Source organism: Schistocerca gregaria, chromosome 7 (genome assembly GCF_023897955.1).
Source record: "Schistocerca gregaria isolate iqSchGreg1 chromosome 7, iqSchGreg1.2, whole genome shotgun sequence".
Lineage (NCBI taxonomy): Eukaryota > Metazoa > Arthropoda > Insecta > Orthoptera > Acrididae > Schistocerca > Schistocerca gregaria.
Window position 1 is genome coordinate 66647524 of NC_064926.1, and position 20742 is coordinate 66668265.

The 20742-nt window shown below is 40.3% G+C and overlaps 1 protein-coding gene across 2 annotated transcripts in view; it reads left to right on the forward strand.

Annotated features, from left to right (window-relative positions):
• The window catches only part of LOC126281372 (Bloom syndrome protein homolog), a 171359-nt gene that overhangs the window by 35948 nt on the left and 114669 nt on the right, over window positions 1-20742 (forward strand). The window contains exons 4-10 of one of the 2 annotated variants that reach the window (XM_049980288.1): window positions 5215-5382; window positions 14096-14251; window positions 14386-14468; window positions 14582-14792; window positions 17513-17616; window positions 17730-19173; window positions 19374-19532. In XM_049980288.1, coding sequence (XP_049836245.1) covers window positions 5215-5382; window positions 14096-14251; window positions 14386-14468; window positions 14582-14792; window positions 17513-17616; window positions 17730-19173; window positions 19374-19532 — 2325 coding nt within the window. The remainder of the gene's footprint in view (window positions 1-5214; window positions 5383-14095; window positions 14252-14385; window positions 14469-14581; window positions 14793-17512; window positions 17617-17729; window positions 19174-19373; window positions 19533-20742) is intronic. The other variant, XM_049980289.1, reaches the window with a different exon arrangement.

Here is a 20742-nt window from a genome sequence, read left to right on the forward strand (position 1 = left end):
ATGGTAAAGCGGCTGCTCATAAGCCACACACCACACCGGTAAATGCCAAAGAATGCCTCACTTGGTGTAAGGGGCATAGACTTTAGACAATTGAACAGTGGAAAAACATTGTGTGGAGTGACAAATCATGGTACACAATGTGCCGATCCAATGCAGGGTGTAGGTATGACGAATGCCTGGTGAATGTCATCTGCCAGGGTGTGTGTAGTACTAACAGTAAAATAAGGTGGTGGTGGCGTTATGGTGTGGTAGTGTTTTCCATGGAGCGGGCTTGCACCCTTGTTGTTATGCATGGCGCTATTACAGCACAGGCCTACATTGATGTTTTAAGAGCCTTCTTACTTCCCAATGTTGAAGAGCAATTTGGGGATGGCAATTGCATCTTTCAATACGATTGAGCACCTGTTCATAATGCCTGGCCTGTGGCAGAGTGGTTACATGACAATAACATCCCTGTAGTGTACTGGCCTGCTCAGGGGCCTGACCTGAATCCTATTGAAAACCTTTCAGATGTTTTGGAAGACTGACTTCATGCCAGGCCTCACCAACCGACATCAACACCCCTCCTCAGTGTAGCACTCTGTGAAGAATGGGCTGCCATTCCCCAAGAAATATTGCAGCACCTTATTGAATGTATGCCTGGGATTCCAACACCATATTGAATTCCAGCATTACCAATGGAGGGCACCACAAACTTGTAAGTCATTTTAAGCCAGGTGTCCGGATACTTTTGATCACATAGTGCACCTGGTGCCGAGCTCAAGCAGAGCAGTTGTGCACTGTGGTCTGCACATCTTTATTCAGTCATGGCCAGTATGCTTGGCACTTTGCAAGGGCCTTCATCTGCAGCATAACCCAATGGAGCAGGTGCAAAACATGGGGGCACAAGTAGGTGAGATGATAAGATAGTACCTTCTTCTGTGTCAAGTAGGAGAACATCGGAGACAAGGAGCAAATGGTGGGAGCTCAGGGTTGGCAGAGTCTGAGAAAGAAGTGAGCCACCCATGAAGCACATAGTTTGTGACACACCACAAGACTGGATCATGGCACATGTCTACAGCAATGTGAGTAGCTGTAATGGGTATCTCATCCATAGCATGCCATCATTTCTTATAGATGTGCAAACGGGAGATCTCCTGTTGGTCAAATGCTGGGTCAGGACAGACAAGAAAGGTCATCCACATTTTTTGTTGTGCTGTGGGCTTGTATTTGATAGTGTAAACATAGGAGCTTAGGAAGAGTGCCCAATGCTGGAGGTGTTGTGTAGCCCACTCTGGAAGCCGAGAGTAGGGCCCAAAGAGAGCCATTAGTAGCTTATGGTCTGTAATGAGAGTAAACTTGGTCCTGAAAAGGTAAATGTGGAACTTCTTAATGGCTAAGATGATTGCCAAAGTCTTTTTCTAGATCCGAAAATAGTTCTTTTGAGTGGGTGTCAGTGTTTTCGATGCAAAGGCAATAAGCTGTTCCCTACTGTCATCATTCCTGTGGGCCAGTACTATGCCAGTGCTGTACGGAGAAGCATCCATGGCCAAAACCAGTGGAGGAGATGGAGTAAGGTGTGTAAGTCAGATCGATGAGCTGTGTGAAAATATGCTCACAGGCAATTATCGACCTGCACTAAACACCCTTCTTCCAGAACTGGCTGAGCAGATATATAATGTGGGTCAACTGTGGAAGGAACTTAGAACAATAATTTACCTTCCCCAGAAAAAGCCTGCAGCTCCTGCTGGATTTGGGGCAGGGTAGAGTGTCAACAGCAGAAATGTTGCAGTTGGTGGGGTGAATCCCGTCTTTGTTGAGCAAGTGGCACAGGTATTCCACTTGCTTCTGAAAAAACTGACATTTGTGTAAGTGGCACTTGAGCCCTGCATAACTCAACATAGTGAAGATTGCACAAGTGGTTCTGATGTATAGTGACAATTAGTTCGTCTTGATAGTACAAGCAGGAAAGGACTCAATTAAAAGTTCCAGATATCTCTGGAAAATCGCTGGATTGGAAGAAATCCCAAAGGGCAAGCGCCTTTAGTTTTATAAGCCATAAAGCATTGCAATTCCTAATCCAGGGTGATCTGCAAATATATGTCAGCAAGGTCTAGCTTCGAGAAATGTTCACCTATGGATGCAGGCTGGAGTAAGTTTACACTTGTGGCTGAGCATTAATTGTCGATTTAAGACATCCATCTGGCTGGAAGAGCCACTGGAATTCTTGACCACCACCTGGTGTGTGGCCCAAGCACTAGTTTTGACTGTTTCGATTACTCCAGCTGCACGTAGGCTATTGAGTTCTTGCTTAACAGCCACCCCTAAAGAGACTGGAAGATGAGGTGCAGCATTCAGACGTAAGGAAATACAAGCCGGCAAATCCGTTGTGCACCCAGGGTCGGTTTCAAACAGAAGCAAGAAGGCAGCAAAGAGGTCGTTTAGTTCCTGGAAGGGAACCAGTAGGAGACAGCTCGAAACTCAACAGTGATGGAGAAACCTAACAGTGAGAAGGCACTGAGATCAAAAATGTTGCCAGCTGAGTAACCATCAGCAACAAACAGTTGTCAGGTGGATGACCTGTTTGTATGTAGTGTTAATCATGAAACCGATCCTGGAGAGAATTGACCTGGCTCCATAGGCAAGCAGCATATAGGAGGGTAGGGGCAAGTCAGGGGAACTAACCATACATGTGGAGGTTGATCAAAGAAACATTAGCTCCTTTGTCTACCTGGAAGCAGATGTCCTTTGTTACAAATTTGAGGGTGATAAACAACTTGGAGGTGGAAGGATCACTCTGAGAAGCAACTGCCTTAAGTTCATGCACTGTCTTGTGAGGCATGTGGGGGATGGCTGTGTCGATGGTTGACAACAAACAGTATGGAGATGCCGATCTTCCCCAAACCAGGGATCTGGACAGTCTGCAAGTAGGTGCACTATGAAGCAGTCAGGACATGGTGGCAGATCCTGCTGATTACATCGGCAGAGTGTGACAGGCTGTTCAGAGGTCGTGGAGATGCCTGAAATTGATGAGTCACAATGCCAACAGCTGGAAAAAGACTTACGAGAATTCTGCCCCTGAGGCGGCGGCTAGATCGATGCTACCTAAGGCTGCGCCATTGTGTGTTCATTTGTAGCATGTGTGATCTCAAAAGAGTGTGTGATTTTCAAAATATCATCTAAAGGTTGGGTTGCCCAGTTTGAGGGCCGCAGTACGAACTTATGAATTAGAAGCCAATTTAACCATATCATTTCGGATTAGTGAATTTGCATATTAAGTTTTGAAAGCCATGTTTGTGCAAGTGAAATTGCAATTTTGATTCAACCCTTGTAAATCTGTCAGTCATGAGTGGTATGACTGACCAGGCTGCTTGTAATATTGATGCAACTTGAAGCACATTGTGACCACATTGAATTATTTGAATAATAATTGGACAGTAACGAACTCATCTCCTTGGACCTGAGTGCAACGAGATTTGAGAATGGAGCCAGAGAAACATAGGGTCTTAGGGAAGAAGTAGGTTGTAGCGACTTTTGTGGACTTCACAAAGGCATGACTCTGTTGACAGACAGGCACTTGGAAGGGTCCCATAGAACAGTGGACTATGCAGCAGTACACAAGGATGGACCAATTAAAATATGTGGGAGAATATATAACAAGAGCAAGGAAGATATGAGTATACCAATAACACCAATAATGAAACTGTCATGTCTGTCAGTTTGAATATACTTCTCCAAAACTACTTGAAAAATTGTCATGGGGTTTCCGCATGTAATGTAGCAAAATTTGGGGTACCATACAGGCTTTACTTCATCAAAATTGGATCATGGAAAATATATGTCCATACATAGTATAAAGTTGTTTGTTCCACATCCCCTCCAAAGCCACAGGACTGATTTTAATGAAACTTGGTACACATAGCACTTTCTGTCTGTAAAGAATAGCTATGTGGGTGAGAACCCTCAAACTATCAAAGTGGAGTGGATGAGGTTGAAAAATAAGTGTAGACCATGACAAGCAAATACCTCGATTTTATTCATCCAATATTTGAAAGTGAGAACACTTAGTTACTTGCAATAAACTTTACACACAGTTTCAACCCTTACAAAACTTTGCTCTTTAAAAAACTTTGCTCTTTAAGTAGTGTCAACAAGAATGTGGGAGATTAAAGTCTGGTTGTTAGTGTCACAGCTATATAAAATCCCCCTCCCCCTACCCCTACCCCTCCACATCCCCCTCTCCTCCTCTCCCTCTCCTCCTCCCTCCCTCTCCCTCTCCTCCTCCCTCCCTCTCCTCCTCCCTCCCTCTCCCTCTCCTCCTCCCTCCCTCTCCCTCTCCTCCTCCCTCTCTGTCCCTTTATCCCACTGTGAGACAAATGGTCTGTGTCTTCATGGAATAATATTTGCAGGTGCCTATGGAACCATGACTGTGCCTTGGAATGCAACTCCTTGTCCAAAGCAAATTGACAGCCACGAATGTCTTTCTTCAGGGTTACAAAAACATGGAAACCCATGGGAAGAGAGCTTTCATTTCCATTGTTACTCATAAGTTTATTTGGGTTTTGTGCAAGATCTTTTTATAATATTCAGCTGCAATAGTCACACAAGACTTCATGCATTGCTCTCTTGATAGCCAAACCCATTTCACTCAGCATTTCTCTCTATAGCCCAAACCTTTGTTTTGCACCTATTATGCAGTTCAGATACTCACAGTTTTTTTATAATGTCTCTATACCATGGAAGGTCCCTCGTATCGTAAACCTTTCGACTAGGTCGTATCTATCCACTGCATGGTCAACTATAAATTTCCAAAAGTCTCCACTTTGCCCATTCAAGTCGTTCTCTTCATGAGGACATCAATTGAAAATGCAATAGGCCTCTTATTTTAAAAACTTACATGGAAACTAATCATATTTATAGTTTGACTAAAAAATAACACTAAATTATTATTATTATTATTATTATTATTATTATTTTCTGTGTTATTGTTTGTCTGAAACTTCATAGTTCCATTTTTTTATTGCCCTGTATTTGTTTCTTTCAATAAATTCTGTATATTTTATGACACTGTTTACCACTACTAATTTCCAATTAGTAACAATGTAATAAATAAGAAATGAAAGTGAAGTGAATGCTAGAGTGTCATTCAGATGTGATTTCTGGAGTTTATTGTTGTTGCTTCTGTCTAGAACAAAGTATGTTTATCATTCTTTTTGGGCATTGTATTGTTTTCAGTAACTGTGACTCAGAATACTGGATGTGTTCAGATTAAAGAGGAGCAGGCAGACGAAGACTATGGGCTGAAAGGTTCTACAGCACTGATGTACCAAGATGATGAAATTATAACTAGAGGATGGAAAAAACCGAGAAATATAATTGCTAGTGATGATGATGATGTTTCTGGTAAGGAGCAATGTCATATTTTCTTATAAGAAGAACTGTAACCTTTAGGTCGCACTATGTATCTATCAAGAGAACTATTTTTTGCTTACTGTACATATATTTCATTGAATTTTTTCTATTGTTAAATCTACATGGTAAACATCGTCTTTTGTTTTCAACGTCGTTTTTATTTGCACTTCCACTTCTGGCTTATTTATTTTCTCTTAATTTTCTTTCTTTTCTGAATCTTTTATCTTTAGAAATAAGAAACAGCATGCACTTAATTGTACAGCCAGTATATCACTGATTTGATATTTGAACAAACCCACTAAATGCAAACATTGTTTATATAACTATAATGACTGTGGAAGACTCAGTGGTTGTAATTCCATACAGTGATGCTTAATGCATACATCTCAGCTTTGCTGGGGTCAAGTATTAAATCGCATATCTTCTTGTAGCATATCAACTTTGAAATACAATTGATGTTTTTGTACAGGTTTTAGTGCTGCAGATTACTAAATAACATGTGTCATGGAGTATGTTGAAGATTCTTCTGTACAAATTGTAAATAGCCTTTCGCTCCCTGTATTTTACCCCTGCCACCTTCAGAATTTGAAAGAGAGTATCCCAGTTAACATTGTCAAAAGCTTTCTCTAAGTCTACAAATGCTAGAAACGTAGGTTTGCCTTTTCTTAATCTTTCTTCTAAGATAAGTCGTAAGGTCAGTATTGCCTCACGTGTTCCTACATTTCGACGGAATCCAAACTGATCCTCCCCGAGGTCAGCATCTACCAGTTTTTCCATTCGTCTATAAAGAATTCGCGTTAGTATTTTGCAGCTGTGACTTATTAAACTGATAGTTCGGTAATTTTCACATCTGTCAGCACCTGCTGACATGTTGAAGATTAGGTGGGTAGATCACATAACTAATGAGGAGGTATTGAATAGGATTGGGGAGAAGAGAAGTTTGTGGCACAACTTGACTAGAAGAAGGGATCGGTGGTAGGACATGTTTTGAGGCATCAAGGGATCACAAATTTAGCATTGGAGGGCAGCGTGGAGGGTAAAAATCGTAGAGGGAGACCAAGAGACGAATACACTAAGCAGATTCAGAAGGATGTAGGTTGCAGTAGGTACTGGGAGATGAAGCAGCTTGCACAGGATAGAGTAGCATGGAGAGCTGCATCAAACCAGTCTCAGGACTGAAGACAACAACAACAACAACAACAACAACAACAACAACAATGGAGTATTTACCATAACAGGAAATTGGGCCAAATGAGGTTAAGACATGGGGCTTGAATTCAAGAGGACTGGGGTTAAAATCCTTGCCAGCCATCCAGTTTGATTTTTTCCTTGGTTTCCCTAAGTTCCGTAAGGTAAATGCGGGGATGACATCTTCAAAAACAATGTAGGTGGTTTCTTGGTGTCTGGCCTCTTCACTCCACTCTCTAACAATCTCACTATTAATAGCACATAGTGACCAAGATTGTCAGTTACCCTTGACTTCTGTGTTTATGTTATCTGTCAAAGAATTCACACTCAACCTGCCAAAGGCATTGGCTTTTGGTTTGTTCTTTGTCAGTGTGATGTTCCATGAATGTTGCTTGGACAAAGATTTCTTGGTAATTGTAGACAGTTCTTGCCAAACTCTATTCTAATGCTAATTAGTCTTAAGTATTATCATATACCTTCTTCTGTGTTTATTGGTGAATAAATGTTACTTGTTCCTATAACACAGGAGTTCACATTCTGTACAATTATCTGAGTATCTCGAACACACAATTATAGTACCTTGGAAAGCTCAGATGGTAGACCAATTGCCCGCAAAAGGCAGAGGTCCCAAGTCTCAATCCGGCACATAATTTTAATCTACCAGAAATTTTCAAATCATTGCACACTCCACTGCAGAGTGAAAATTTAATTCTGGGAATATCCCCCAGGCTGTGGCTAAACCATGTCTCCACAATATCCTTTCTTACAAGAGTGCTAATTCTGAAAGGTTTGAAGGAGAGCTTCTGTGAAGTTTGGAAGGTAGGAGACGAGATACTGACAGAAGTAAAGCTATGAGAATGGGGCATGAGTCATGCTTGGGTAACTCAGATGGTAGAGCACTTGTCCATGAAAGGCAAAAGTCCTGTGTTCGAGTCTCGATCCAACACACAGTTTTAATCTGCCAGGAAGTTTCATGTCAGCACACACTCCACTGCAGAGTGAAAATTTCATTCTGGTAACAATTGTAGTTGTTAGGGTGACTAACATCTAGTTGTGTCTACAAGGACATGAAAAGTTAATAGTCCTTTTCTTAAAACTCACTAGGAGACTACAGAAATATTTTACTTTGATTTATTTGATGTAACCAGCAGAGATATTGTTGCCTTTTGTCAGATATACTGTATAACATAAAATAATGGTGGGAAAGCATTAAAACTCTAAAAATAAGTTAGTTCAGACACTACTCTTCTAGTTAGATAGATCACATGTGTACTTAATCAGTTACTTACGTTATATGTCTACATACATACTATACAAACCACTGTGAGTGCATGGCAGAGTTTACTTAGCACTTACCCCTCCCCTACCCCTCCCCCTCTCTCCCTCCCTGCTCCCTGTGTCCCTCCTCCTCCTCCACCTCCACCTTCCCCTCCCCCTTCCCCTTTGCCCATTCTCCTCTCCCTCTCGTTACCCCCCGCCTCTTCTCCACCACTTTTCCTTTCTATTGTCCCTTCCTGTCTCCCTCATCTCCACCATCCTCTCCTTCCCTCCCATCCTCCTCCACACCCTCTCTCAGTCTACCTATGTGCTCTACCCTATGATTTCTTTTTGTCTTGTTGTGTACCCACTGAGTCATCTGCTGAAGACCTGCCTCACACTATCCCTCTACCGACTCCTTACCTTGTGTGTCCTTCCTTAACTCCTCCTGATCTCCATCTGCCTCTGCCTAGGCAGCAGCTATTGGTAATAAACAGTCAGTCCTCAGCTCTCTCTCTCTCTCTCTCTCTCTCTCTCTCTCTCTCTGTGTGTGTGTGTGTGTGTGTGTGTGTGTGTGTGTGTGTGTGTGTGTCCTTCTCCTATAGAAAGAGAAAGAGCTTGAGAGCCATTTTTAAATACTTTTTTCTGCTGTGGGTTTTTGCGTGCAAGACATCAGTCATCTTTTTCTGTGTGCCACACATGAGTCAGCTATAGGAGAATGCATTTAGTAATGTCTTACAAGATGTTTCGTCACACCACCATGTACACCAGTTTCTCCAGTTGGTGGTTGTATTATTAAAGTCTTCTCCAATGATGACTGAATGTTTGGGAACTTTTCGTACTAATAAATAGAGGTTTTCTCTAAAGTTTTGAGTGACATCTTGAGTTCAGCCTGGAGGCTGATACGAAGATCGAGTTACTAATTTATGCCTGCCCCTAATACGGAGTGCTACCAATACAATCTTGTCTTGAGGATCTGAGTTCCTTGTCTGTTTCAACAAGTACTCATCTCCATTTACCATTAGTCTGTCCTTTCAATATACACTTAGATTTTCATAGTGGATGACACATAATCATGAGAGATTGTGCAGCTGTTCAAATTTTTAAAATATTTATTGTAACAGTCTCAGTTGCAAAATAACCACACTTGATAACTAGTTTTGATCACATTTAACGATCATTTTTAGATCTAAAAATAAAATGAAACAAAACATTAATAAACAAACAATGGAAAATTCAGGATGAAATGTAACAGTATTATGAAAAGGAAAGTTGCTGCTCGCCTTATAGCGCAGATGCTGAGTTGCAGATAGGTACAACAAAAAGACTGACACAAATAATGCTTTTGGCCATTAAAGACCTTCGTCAACAATAAACCACACACACACACACACACACACACACACACACACACACACACACACACACACACACACACACACACAACTGTAGTCTCAGGAAACTGAAACCACACTGTGAGCAGCAGCACCAGTGATGGATGGGAATGGTGACTGGGTGTGGGGTAAGAATGAGGCTGTTGAAGTGCTGCAGGATAGATGGAGGGCAGGGGAGACATGGGGAGGAAAGGGGGGTGTGGAGTTGCTGAAAAGGAGAGAAGTAAAAAAACTAGGTGTGATGGTGGAATGAGGGCTGTGTAGTACTGGAATGGGAACAGGGGGGGGGGGGGGGGGGGGGGGGGGGCTGGATGGATGAGGATAATGACTAATGAAGGTTGAGGCCAGGAGGATTACAGGAACATAGGATGTATTGCAGGGAATTTCCCACCTGCGCAATTCAGAAAAGCTGGTGTTGGTGGGAAGGCTCCATAAGCTAAAGGCTGTGAAGCAGTCATTGAAATGAAGGATGTCATGTTTGGCAGTGTGTTTAGCTACAGGGTGGTCCACTTGTTTCTTGGCCACAGTTTGTCGTTGGCCATTCATTTGGTTGTCATGCCCACATAGAATGCAGCACAGTGGTTACAGCTCAGCTTGTAGATCACATGACTGGTTTCACAGGTAGCCCTGCCTTTGAAGGGATAGGTGATGCTGGTGACTGGACTGGAATAGGTGATGGTGGGAGGATATATGGGACAGGTCTTGCATCTAGGTCTATTACAAGAGTATGAGCCATGAGGTAAGGGTTTGGGAGCAGCTGCTGTGTAGGGATGGTTGAGTATATTGTGTAGGTTCGGTGGGCGGGGTGAATACCAATGTGGGAGGGGCAGGAAGGATAGTGTGCAGGACATTACTCATTTCAGGGCATCATGTGAGGTAGTCGAAACCCTGGCAGAGAATGTAATTCAGTCGCTCCAGTCCTGGGTGGTACTGAGTTATGAGGGGAATGCTCGTCCGTGGCCGGACAGTGGGACATTGGGAGGTGGAGGGAGACTGGAAAGGTGTGGAATGGGAGATTTGTTTTTGTACCACGTTGGGAGGATAATTATGGTCTGTGAAGGCTTCAATGAGACCCACAGTATATTTTGAGAGGGACCACTTGTCACTGCAAATGTGATGACCACAGGTGGCTAGGCTGTATGGAAGGGACTTCTTGGTATGGAATGAGTGGCAGCTGTCAAAGTGGAGGTATTGCTGCTAGTTAGTAGGTTTGATGTGGATGGATGTAATGATATAGCCATCTTTGAGGTGGAGGTCAACATCTAAGAAGGTGGCTTGTTGGCTTGAGTAGGACCAGGTGAAGCAAATGGGAGAATTGCTTCATGTGGCCCTACTCAGCCCAAGAAGTACCATATGTTTCCACTCTTCCAGCACCTCCCTAGGTCCCACTGTCTGCCCACAGAGGAGTATTCCCTTCCTAACTCAGTACCACCCAGGACTGGAGCAACTGAATTACATTCCCCACCATGATTTCGACTACCTCATGTCATGCCCTGTAATGAGATATGTCATGCCCACTATCCTTCCTACCCCTTCCACAATGGTATTCTGCCGTCCACCAAACCTACACAATATACTCGTCCATCTTTGCAGAACCCCTGCACCCAAACCCTTATCTCATGGCTCATACTTCTGTAATAGACCTAGATGCAAGACCTGTCCCATACATCCTCCCACCACCACCTATTCCAGTCCGGTCACCAGCATCACCTACCCCCTCAAAGACAGGGCTACCAGTGAAACCAGTCATGTGATCTAGAAGCTGAGCTGTAACCACTGTGCTGCATTCTATGTGGGCATGACAACCAAAAAACTGTCTGCCAGCATGAATGGCCACCGACAAACTGTGGCCAAAAAACAAGTGGACCACCCTGTTGCTGAACATGCTGCCAAATATGACATCCTTCATTTCAATGATTGCTTCACAGCCTCTACCATATGGATCCTTTCCACCAACAGCAGCTTTTCTGAATGTCATAGATGGGAACTTTCCCTGCAATACATCCCACGTTCCTGTAACCCTCCTGGCTTCAACCTTCATTAGTCACTGTCGTCACCCATGCAGCCCCTTCCCTGTTCCCATTTCAGCTCTACACAGCCCTCATTCCACCACCATACTTTTTCCGCTATTTCCTCCCCCCCCCCCCTCCCTCCCGGTTCCCTCCTCCCTCCTCCCTCCTCCCTCCTCACCTCTCCTCTGCCCCCTGTCTAACCTGCAGCACTTCACTGTCCACTACCCCCACCATACTATCCCAACCCCTCCCCATCCCAGCATCGTCCTTGCCCACACCCAGTTGCCACTCCCATCATGCACTGGTGCTGCTGCCCACAGTGTGGTTTCAGTTGCCTGAGCCGCAGTTGTGTGTGTGAGTTGTGTTTGCCGTGTGTGTGTGTGTGTGTGTGTGTGTGTGTGTGTGTGTGTGTCATCTATTGTTGATGAAGGCCTTAATGGCCAAAAGCAGTATTTGTGTCAGTCTTTTTGTTGTGCCTCTCTGCAACTCAGCATCTCCAATATATGGTGAGTAGTGACTTTCCTTTTCATAATACTGTTAAATTAATAAACCACTATTTCTGTAGGTAACACATGTGGGAACTATTTGAACATCAAAAATTCTTAAAATTTTGCTTGAATGAGCAGATAATGTCCATTGACAATATTTAAAATTTAAGGTTCTTGAATTGTGCCTGATTAATCACTAGTTGTGTAAAGTTAAAATTCTTTAAAAAGAGCATAACCATAAGCTGTAACACATCAATTTAGTTCTATTTACAGATGGATGAATCTTCATCCACCCTTTTTTCACTGTGTAGTTCATCTGTCTCATTCTACATCTCTCCTCTGTGTAAAGTATTATTTCCAATGTAACTATCCATAATATTTTTCCAGTAACGACAAAATGTGAGTTGGAACAGTAGGTAAAAGTACTCTGCAGCAAAGCGCAATAAACATCATGATTACGGAGCTGTAAATTCTTGGTATATTTATCCTGTAGCTGAATTGTCTTCAGAGTAATCAAAGCTTTTTTATGTGTGGGGTTCTTATCTTACTATTTTTTTACCATGTTTAATTATTACATTTTAGTGTGCCAATATGTACCTTATTATGATATTGTGGATAAAACCTGTTGTGTTCTTAGTACAGGGTGGCCAGGCTGACTGTGAATACACTAAATATGTAGTATATGAATCAAACATCATCACTTTCATTTCCAGTATGTGCAGAAATTAAATATACACAACTCTGAAAAGTCAGAGTCTGGAGATTAGTAGCATTGTGCAGTTTAAGTTGTTATCTCATGCCGAGTCTTCAGTGATTTGAGGTCGGAACTTGGCAATGATGTCTTCATGATATTCGTAGCCGCATGCTGCAGCTAGTGTGACTCATGGTGTCAGCAGCTTGTGTCCCTTCTATGAGTTGCATCTTCTGCTGAGATGTGGACGGCATGCTGTGAGTGGTCAACATAGATACTGTTGATACCGTAAAATCCATAAGTTTGTATATATATGTGTTGTGTTATTTAGTGCCTGTCTGTATGAGGTAGAAGTAATAGAGTAGCCCAAAATTTGTTCACTTGAATGAGCAAAAAAAGATAAAAGAAAAAAAGAAAGCTAAAAACATTGTAACTGTTTCCTCAGCCTCTTTTAGTAATGTCTTTGAGCTGATCATTTCACCATCAATTTGGAGAATTGAGCAGTAAATGTAAATTAGCACTTTAAAAATTGAGTTGTAATAATAAGTAATGAAAATAATCTACACCCCAAAGGATGATATCATTCAGGATACATTCTCTGTCCAAAAAATTCCAGAACTCATTTTATTCCTGGCATATAAGTGATGTCTGTGCTAACCACTGTGAACAACAGATGTGCATTTGACTAGTCAGTTGTGAGCAGGCAGTGCTATGTGGTGAATGTATGTCTGTCGTGTGTCAGTGTTGTTGTTGTTGTTGTTGTTGTTGTTGTTGCAAATTTCTGTGGAGCAACGCCTCTAAATCAAGTGTTGAAAACATATTTCAGAACAAAAATGATGACATGTTGCTCACAACTGGAAAAAATCGTCATATTTGATGAGACTTGGTGTTAGCAATATGAGGCTAACACAAAACAACAAAATGTGGAAATTCACATGAAAGGACAATGCTTTGATGGCATAACTGTCATTCAAGCCAGTGTTATGTGTGAGTTGAACAACATTCCGTGGAAGGATTGATAGTTTCACATGGTTCTATGAATGTTCTGTGCTTTACCCAAATGGGTGGGACTGTGTAGAGCACCTGAAGCATTAAAACCATAAACTTCACATTTCTGTATTTTTTATTAATCCAGTCTTGAAGCTTTTTGTTCTGTTGGGGTAGTGTGTTTCTGTCTTTTTCCAACCTTAAGTTACTTGGGCAGTGGTAAGGGGGACTACAGCTTAATATGGACTCCAAACCAAAGCACTTGAAATTTTCCACATTAACCAATAATTGCCAGAGATGAAAGAAGCGTTCAGTGCAAAAAAAATCGTAGGACCAACTGGGAATCAAACCCAAACGTTTCAGTTTATGGCCTGGCCCTTACCCACTGAGCCATATGCTCAGTATATTGCTGTATAAATACTCATTTAGTTCTATTTGCATTAGTGAAGCTATCTCAATATTTTTTTGTTATTGTTCTCATTTTACAGCTTTTTCAAACTCTGCTACACAGAAAACGATAAACAAACACTCTTCATCTTCTTGTTGTTACTCTAAGCCATAAAGCATAATTTATTTAAAACTAACAAAAATGAATTGTGATGGTTTCATTAATAGTATGTTATCAAAATGTGTACATGTTGACAATTGCACAAATTCCTAACTATAAAATATTGCACTTTTTTTAAGACTTGGAAAAGATTGGAGATGTTGAGCAGCCAGTTGGAAAGATAGAAGCATCATGCATACGGCTAACCCCTTCTCCAAGCTGTGCATATGTTAATGACTTAGTAACAGTAGGCAGTGGAAGTGAAGAAAAAAACTTTGAATTTAACATTCTTAATGGTGAGTCATTTTTTTTTTAGAGTATGACTTAAAATCTTACTTATTAAACATTTTGATTTCAATTGAGTGTTTCCTATGTCCATATTTTATATGAACACTAGGATTCATTAACATATTTACTTTTGTTGCTTTAGGTGATGCCTTTAATTCTAGCATGGAGTCTCACATATCAGAGATTAATACTGATTCAGAGGATTTGTTTGCAGATTGTGATAAGGTGTGTTCAGTTTTTCAATGTTAATATCAAAATATTAGTTTTGTAATAGTCTGAAATTACATCATAATTCATTTACATTACTAATAGATTTGCTCTCTGACAAATTTCTGAAGGTTAAGGATGAAGAAGGATCTCGTGGAACGTCCCCCGTGCTTAGCAGTAGCTTACAGTTTCAGTCGAATAAGCCATTGAGCTCTGTCAATGATAGTTCTGTCACCAGTTCAGAAAAAGATCGTGACAGCAAGTTAGTGAGTGCAGTCAATGAAAAAGTACCAAGAGGAACCACAGACGACACAATTTCAGCAAAGTCCAATGTTATTTGCGGTAAGATTAATAACAATAATACTAATAATAATAATAAAATGTTGCCTAGTTACCTCACTTTTATATTTCCATGAATGTGGTGGGTAAATACAATTGGACACGGTCATGAGTAGTGTCTTGTAATTTACTTGCATACAGAGCTACAATTGATAAACAGAATACACTGCACAGGTTCACTTATTAGGCAGGCTCTTCTGAGCAGGGCGGCGACATTTAATGCATACTGCATGCATTGCATTCTGTAAGCCACACTTGTCCTCTAGATCATGTCAGAGGGTGAACACTGGGGGGGGGGGGACTAGTCTAGGCTGTGCGTGGGTTTTGCAAACCCAGATGTGTCAAGATGGGGACTGTTGAGTGTTGCCAGTACTATGTAACCATCAGCTCTTTACATATCTTAAGCAGACAAACAGTGTTATATCCCACGGTGTTACTGAACATTTTACTTGATGTTGCCAGTTGATTGGAGCAAAAAACATTGAGCTCTTATGTTCAACCAATTTAGTTTGAACATTAAAATATAATGTATCAAACACATACAATTACAACACTTTGTTTTTGTTGTGATCTTCAGTCCAAAGATTGGTTTTATGCAGCTCTTCATGCTACTCTACCATGTACAAGCCTCTTGATCTTCGAGTAACTACTGCAACTTACATTCTTCTGAATGTGCTTAGTGCAGCTATCTCTTGGTCTCCCTCTATGATTTTTACCCCTCACACTTCCCTCCAGTGATTGGTGATTCTTTGATGCCTCAGAATGTGTCCTACCAACCGATCCCTTGTTGTACCACAGATTTCTCTTCTCCTCAATTCTATACAATACCTTAAGCTTCCTGGAATTTTAAAACTGTGTACACAGACTGAGACTCAAGTCTCAGTGTGGCACACAGTTTTAATCTGCTAGGAAATTTCATAGCAATGCACACTCCACTGCAGAGTGAAAATCTGATTCTGGAAACTGCTCACCACCACCTCATTAGTTATGTCATCTATCCATCTAATCTTCAGCATTATTCTGTAGCACCACATTTCAAAAGCTTCTATTCTCTTTGTGTTTATCATCCATGTTTCACTTCTATACGTGCCTACACTCTATACAAATGCTTTCAGAAAACACTTCCATGACACACAAATCTATACTCGATGTTAACAAATTTCTCTTGTTGAGAAATGCTTTCCTTGCCATTGCCAGTCTACATTTTATATCCTCTCTACTTCAACCATTATCAGTTATTTTGCTGCCCAAATAGCGAAACTCATCTACTACTTCAAGTGTCTCATTTCCTAATCTAATTCCGTCAGCATCACCTGATTTAATTCTACTACATTCCATTATCCTTGTTGTGCTTTTGTTGATGTTTATCTTATAGTCTTTTTTCAACACGCTGTCAATTTCGTTCAGCTGCTCTTCCATGTCCTATGCTGTAACTGACAGAATTGCAATGTCATTGGCAAACCTCAAGGTTTTTATTTCTTCTCCTTGGATTTTAATTCCTAATCCAAGTTTGTCTTTTGTTTCCTCTACTGCTTCATCAATATACAGATTGAACAACATCTGGGATAGGCTACAACCCTGTCTCACTCCCTTCTCAACCACTACTTCCCTTTCATACCCCTTGATTCTTATAACAGCCATATGGTTTCTGTACAAATTGTAAATAGCCTTTCGCTCCCTGTATTTTACCCCTGCCACCTTCAGAATTTGAAAGAGGGTATTCCAGTCAACGTTGCCAAAAGCCTTCTTTAAGTCTAAAAATGCATTAAACGTAGGTTTGGCTTTCCTTAACCTGTCTTCTAAGATAAGTCGTAGTGTCAGTATTGCCTTGCATGTTCCTATGTTTCTACGGAATCCAAATTGATCTTCCCCAAGGTTGGCTTCTACCAGTTTTTCCATTCGCTTGTAAAGAATTCGTGCTAGTATTTTGCAACCGTGGCTTATTAAACTGATAGTTTGGCAGTTTTCACACGTGTCAGCACCTGCTTTCTTTGTAATTATAATTATTATATTCTCATTGAAGTCTGAGGGTATTTCACCTGTCTCATGTATCTTGCTCATCAGATAGAAGAGTTTTGTCAATGCTATCAGTAGTTCTAACTGGGGCCTTGTTTCAGCTTAGATCTTTCAGTGCTCTGTCAAATTCTTCATGCAGTATGATATCTACCATCTCATCTTCATCTATGTCCTCTTCCATTTCCATATTATTGCCCTGAAGTACATAAGCCTAGTATAGACCCTTATATACTACTTCCACCTTTCTGCTTTCCCTTCTTTGCTTAGTACTGGTTTTCCATATGAGGTCTTGATATGCATACAGGTGGTTCTCTTTTCTCCAAAGGTCTCTTTAATTTTCTGTAGGCAGATCTATCTTGCTGCTATAGATATATGCTTCTACATCCTTACCTTTATCCTCTAGCCATTCCTGCTTAGCCATTTTGCACTTCCTGTCTTTCTCATTTTTGAGATGTTTGTATTCCTTTTCGCCTGCTTCATTTACTACAATTTTACATTTTCTCCTTTCATCAGTTAAATTCAGTATCCCCAGACAACACTTTAGAACCATTAAAATTGAATCCCAAAAGGAAATTTTTATTTTCGTTTCAAGACATATCAATAACTTAACAGCTGCTTTGTTAACTAACACTTCTCCCTTGCTGAGTCCACAATACAGTTAACCTTAAAAACTGAAATGAAATGTTATGTTCTGTTTTTATTTTCAGGTCTGCTAGAGGGAATGCAGATTGATCTTGGAATGAATGATGATGTTCTGAAATGGTTGAGAGAGACTGAAACACACCAGTCTCTGAAACCTGTATCTATGGAAGTAAGGCAGAATTAAGCAATAAAACATATTTTTAGATCTGTTTTTTATGATTGCAAAATACTTAGCTGTAGTGACATTACTTTTTCAAAAGTAATGTACCTTTTGTGTTGCAGACACCATATACAACATTGAAGGAAGTAAAAGCGTCATTGCTGAATATTCAACTCAAAATACTGGAGAGGGTGTTTTCAACATTTGATGCCATTCCCTTAGTGATACTGGATAAACTACCTGGATTTAATCACTCAGTTTTTCAGAAGCTAAAGAGCTTACGTCAGAGGGTTAAAGCAAAATTGAAGTTGGCTGATGTCCTGGTGAAGAGAAAAGCTGCTTTGATCCGTGAAAGAGCAAGTATCAGTGCCAGTGATGATTCTCCCGACAAACGAGTAAGCACTGGTGAAAGAACGACCAAGAGGGAAAAGCAATCATCTGTTTCACCTCTAAAATTGAAAGACAAGCGTAAAGAGAATATTCCAACAAAGATTAGTCCAAAATTAGACAGGAGCCAAACAGTTGTAAAGAGATCTTTGGCCTCACCATCTGATAGACATGTAGGTAGATCAAGTAGTAGTGATTCTCTAAAACACAGTGGAGAAACTAAAAAAACAGTGAGTAAATCAGCTGGTGATCAGACAAATGAATCAGAAAGGAGAGCTGATGTATCTCGCATTGCTGTTAGTGAGAAAAGAAAGTTGTTTTCTAGGTCATCAAAAGAAGAAAGTTTACAAAAAGAAGAGTTTAATGAACATTTTTATGGTAAAAATACAGTAATGCCTGACTTTGAAGACAGTTTTGTTAGTGTTGAGAAACAGTCTGTTACTCACCGTGTTTCATTACTTAGTGAAGCGAAGAAACAATTATCAGTAAATAGTAAGAATTTCAAGGCTTCTGCAGAGCAAATTTCAGATTCCGATGTTGCTTCAAATTATCAGGCTGGCAGCAGCTGCGATTCTAAAGAAAGGAAGCTTTCTACCTCTAGCAAGTGTGATGCGGTGGGTTCATTGGATCATGAAACCAATAGTAAGAGACAGTCTTCTTTGTTGCTCACTCCAAAACCTTCTTCAGCAACAGTAAAAGATTCAGCACACTCTACGTGTAATTCCTCTGGATTAAAACTGAGTATGGGGAAAGGTCTTCAAAACTCAACACCAGTTGCTGTCCATGATGTATTACTAGGTAACTCTGAATCTGGTAGGAAATTATCTTCTGGTTCTACAGCCTTTAAGTTTAAAAAACCTATTTTTGGAACAGCTAACAGGAATTCAGACTCAAAAAGCCCCATAGTACTTAGTGGTAGTTCAAGAACCCCACAAACATTCAGTACAGCAGTGGCCTCAGGCACTAACAGTGGAACACCAACTAATTGCAAAATTCAGGTGAAAGAGAATGCTAGAAGCATAAATTTTTCTGGACCTAGTCATGATAACAGTAGTGAACCAAATGGTTTTACCTCTGTGTCGTCCAGTTCAAGAAATGAAACATTCCAGAAGCCACAGGCAAACAGCAGTGCTTGGAATACCAGCTTCACCTACACATTGGGATCAGCTCCAGGTAACGGTAAGCTAAATCACTTTTATTCTCAATACTATAATGTAATTCAGCCTGAAGTTGTTATAGTTTGCAGCTTGTAGTTTTCTTTTAATTTCACTTAGAATTGTTTATAATGTTAATTAGCTTGTCTATCATCACTCAGTAACACTTTAATGTAGAATATTTAGTTGGTGTAATATCAATGCAAATAATTATTTATTTTTCAGCGTCGGGAGCTAAGAAGAGCTCTCCACAAAAAACGAAGATTGTGAATGAAACACAATTAATAGATGATGATACCCAAGAGGAAAATTCTGAAAGTCAAAATATTGACAATTTTGAAACACAATTTCATAGCATAAAGGCTCAAGACCCTCTGCAGAAAGGTATTTACTCAGTCTTTCCTGATTATATCATTATTTTTTACCATCAGCTTTTCAGGCTGTAGAAATTCCTGATAACAGAAACAGGATGTGCTGACACTTGTAGGGTACCCCAATTTTCCATGTTTATAATACTCACAGGTTACCACACCAGAATTGCTTTCCTGTGTATCATTAGTTTCTTGTAAAAGTAGTCTAATTTCACTTTTTAGAAACAGTGAGATTTTGATTTAGAATGGAAGCAAAGCACTGGGTGCTACAGTTTCTAGTAAAAACTTGTGTATCTTATTACCACTACAAGTTTCCAAGAAGTTGTATTATGCAACTAGATCAGTGATGTACATTTGGTTTAAGTTCAATAGTTTCTTGAAAATAGGCAGAAATCACAAAAAGCAGCAACATTTCCAGAAAACACAGAAACCAAAAGAACTGACATGAAGTTAAGGTTTCTTTTTAACTACAGCAGTAATACAGCAGCTCTGGAATTATCATATGCAAAACCAGCAGGGCTGCGATCCATTTTACCACTTGGTCTCAGCAGTGGATATAATTTCCAAAGAAACTTCCTTGTCCATCACAGGCTGTTTATAGTCTTCCTCTGTGAGGTAGTGTTATTTGCCAGAATTTCTCCTTCTGATATTCCATGACAAGTAGCAGCCAGATAAACTGAGACCATAGTACTAACATATGTTTGTATACTAGAAATATACTTATGATTGAAATGAATACAGTGTTTTCTTAAAATAACTGAGATGCTTGTAGCACCACCACCGCCACCGCAGCAAACCAAACTACAAAAGTTAGATGCTAGAAACTAGTATCTTCAGCAAAGAATTTAAAACATAACTGCACTTCAGCAGTGGTGCATGTAGAAACTTGATACAATTGGAAAATAACAGCTTACCAGGTGCTGAATTAAAGGTTTGTTAACCGTTTACCATGTTTAACAAATATAAATTTTCTTCTTCAGAAGAAAAATGCACCTTTCGAAAAAATTGTTACAAAATAGTCACCAATTGTTACCAGAGAAGGACCAAATTTGATAAACAATGATTACAAATACACTTTTTAGAAGAGCATACTCACTCATAAAATCACACATTGACATAAATGGATGTTGAAGCCATGTGGCTCTTGTAGTACAATGTTCATGTCACCCCACAAGTATCAAATCTGTAATCGAAGGTAGTGTACTAAAAACCCTATACAATAC